Consider the following 2,940-nt stretch of genomic DNA (forward strand, 5'->3'; position numbering starts at 1 on the left):
ATCAGTATTCTTAAAGATTATAGTTGAGCACGTAACGTAAGTCTAAGTTTACATTTAGTTTAATTATTAAATGTAATCCTTTGGATTTTGTTCGACTGTTGATTATGATTATAAGTTGATTAAGAGCTAACTGTTGATTCTTCTCTTAGACTTAAACCAAATATTTCGAGCGCGGAGCGTAAGAGAATATAGTTATAATTATAAGAGATACTATTGAAATATATGAATAGTTACTAAATTAATATCGTTGTTTCATTACCCTTCCCTGAAAGTTTTCTATATTATTGTAATAGATCAATGACAAAAATATGATATATTAACAATAATCAATCTCAGAATAAATCTGATTGAAATGAAGGATTGCCATAACATAGACTAACTGGCAACTACCATCTACATAACCAAATACAAAATCTCTTTTTAAGTGAAGGATTTCTCCTTCGTCCAAACACTAGGCAGCGCATAAAATTTACACAACTTTCTTACTAGTTCATAAATTGCAACATAGATGGCGCTGAAGTAAGAAAACCGTTGGGTAAAAATTCCTATTTTTTAAGCATCTCCGTATTAATCGAAACATGATCGAAACAAAAATTTGAATGTGTAGAATACGAATACTAGTTTGTGATTATGTATAATTTACAAAGTATCAAGGGTGACCGGTGAACATGGTGAACATGAATATATGCAAAAGCACAATCTATAGCACACACGAAACAACGCAAAAAGTTGATATTAGCCAAATTTATACTAGTTCAAAAATAAAAATATAGATGGCGCTAAAATAAGAACACCGCAGCTGTGGTCTGCTTATTTTTTTTTTGTATCATTTACCAGGTGCATTTACCAATTACCACTCAGTGTTTTTAATAATATTAAAAAATACTATTTAAACCAAGTTTTGGACAGTTTTAGTTGTAATATTTAACACAATGTTACACCTCCCATAATAAACATCAGGTTCTTAATGCCAAATTTAAAATAAGCCGTAAAATCATCCACAATGATTAATAGGAATTAAAAAGCATTCCTTTTTCAGAACGACCTAATTAATTTGAAATTTAGTAGGTACTTTCAGTTTATAATTATTTAGCCTTTAACCCTAGATCACTACCCTTCGTCGATTCGACGACGCGTCACCAAAAAAACCGCTATAACTTTTACGCGCGCGACCGTATGGTTTTCTGACTTCAGCTAATCTCAGCCAACCCGTTGCGCTTGCGATGGACGGTAGTGCTTTGTGCGTGGAAGGTCCACACGCGCTGTTCCAGCAACCATGGCTCGTCACATCGACGAAGGTTAGTATTAACGTAACTTTTTGTACTATTTAGTTAAGTTAAAATTACGTTATTTTATCTTTTATAATGGTGCCTATTATTTTATTTTTTAGATACGATTCATATGTTATTTTTAGAAGTTGAAAGCGATGATGAAAATTCATCTGCGAGAGAGCCTGAAGACCACATTGAGGCTGAAGAGGCATGAAACGGAGGGTGATGATGAAGTTTCTACTGTAAATAAAGGGCAATTTCCAGATCAAGATTATGAGGCAAGTAGTACTACATCTCCTCACGTTCCACTAAAGACGCCTAACACTTCAGCTGACCCTAGCGATTTGATTATAAGACCATCGCGTACCATTCTTCTTGGGAAAGACAAACACATTTTATGGTCATCACAACAGTCAAGGTCACAAAGCAGAAGATCTTCAAAGAACATAGATACATGACACGTGGGCCTGTACGCTTTTTTCAAGATATTTTAGATCCTCTTCAATGTTTTTCAGGTATAATTACTGGTGACATTACTGATACTCTGCGGAACTCAATCACATAAATTTTAAAAATGCCAGCAAGAAATAATGTGAAAGTTATAAATGAGTCTGAGCAAAGTAATGCTGCTAATGTGCCTCCATAGTAAAATAAAATAAACATCTATGCTATATGTCCCTCCGTAAAGCAAAAGTAGACTAAAAATAGGTGCACTAGGTGCAAAAAATCGTTGTGTGAGGAACACAAACTTGATGTGTGTCACAAATATTTTAGATCCTAAGCTATTATCAAAATTATATTTTTAATTAATTTTCCAGATATTATTTTTGTTATTAATAGTCTATTTCGAGCATTTAGAGGATTATATTATATGTACGGAATTTTTCAAAAAATTTAAGAATGTTCATAAAGCGTGTAAACTGTGTTCTCATTTTGATGACTGTTTGAATTAAAACTATGTTAAAATAAATATTTTTATATTTTTATATGTAGATTAATATATTATCCTTAAAATAAAAACATAACTATATTTTTTTAATTAAACCCCTAAATCCCCTCCAATAAACAGCGTAGTCGAAACGACGAAGGTTAGTATTAAACGTCGAAAAATAAGGTTAGTGTTCTAGGGTTAAATTATCAAGCTTCAAAGTTCAAAGAACAACAGCTTCTTCGTGAGGTATATAATATACAAAGCTGCATCAAATTACCCGTTTTATTTTCACCATTGTTAACTAACAACAACAACTGTAACGAGTTATTTCCTATTAAAATGGAACAGAAGAACAAGCGCTTTACATATTTGTTCACTAGAATAGACCCGCTTCGAAGGCTTCTTTTGTTTTTCAGCATTCAGCATTCTTCTAAATCCTTTCGGATTAAATGAGTTTTCCGACACATCGGCTTTGTGTTAAAGGTTGAAGGAGAAATGCTTTTATGACTATATTTAGCTATATATCACTGAAAATAACTACTACAACTTAAAGTATATAATATATAATAGCTTTTTCAGAATACAAAATATTCTGAGGAATCACATGCAAGACGTTTCGTCAGAAGCTATCGTTATAAAAAAATGTAGTACCTAGGTAATTGAGGTTGAATCGTTTCGGGTATATTATCATCTAATTATTTACAAACGGTATTTTAAAATAATTCATTGCGTATGTAC

The 2,940-nt window shown here is 32.1% G+C and overlaps 1 protein-coding gene across 2 annotated transcripts; it reads left to right on the forward strand.

Moving 5' to 3' along the window:
* Nucleotides 1-1,109: 1,109 nt before the first annotated feature.
* Nucleotides 1,110-2,210, forward strand: LOC123698272. Of its 2 annotated transcripts, none has more exons than XR_006752392.1 (2): nucleotides 1,110-1,298; nucleotides 1,391-2,210. XR_006752392.1 is itself a non-coding variant. In XM_045644864.1 (2 exons), the coding sequence occupies exons 1-2, from the start codon at nucleotides 1,224-1,226 to the stop codon at nucleotides 1,727-1,729; spliced, it is 390 nt and encodes a 129-aa protein (XP_045500820.1). In that variant the 5' UTR covers nucleotides 1,110-1,223; the 3' UTR covers nucleotides 1,730-2,210. The 2 variants fall into 2 exon arrangements, 1 of the variants encoding a protein (XP_045500820.1); XM_045644864.1 differs by having other exon boundaries at nucleotides 1,415-2,210.
* Nucleotides 2,211-2,940: the final 730 nt, after the last annotated feature.

The sequence above is a fragment of the Colias croceus genome, chromosome 15 (genome assembly GCF_905220415.1).
Source record: "Colias croceus chromosome 15, ilColCroc2.1".
In the NCBI taxonomy this organism is placed as follows: domain Eukaryota; kingdom Metazoa; phylum Arthropoda; class Insecta; order Lepidoptera; family Pieridae; genus Colias; species Colias croceus.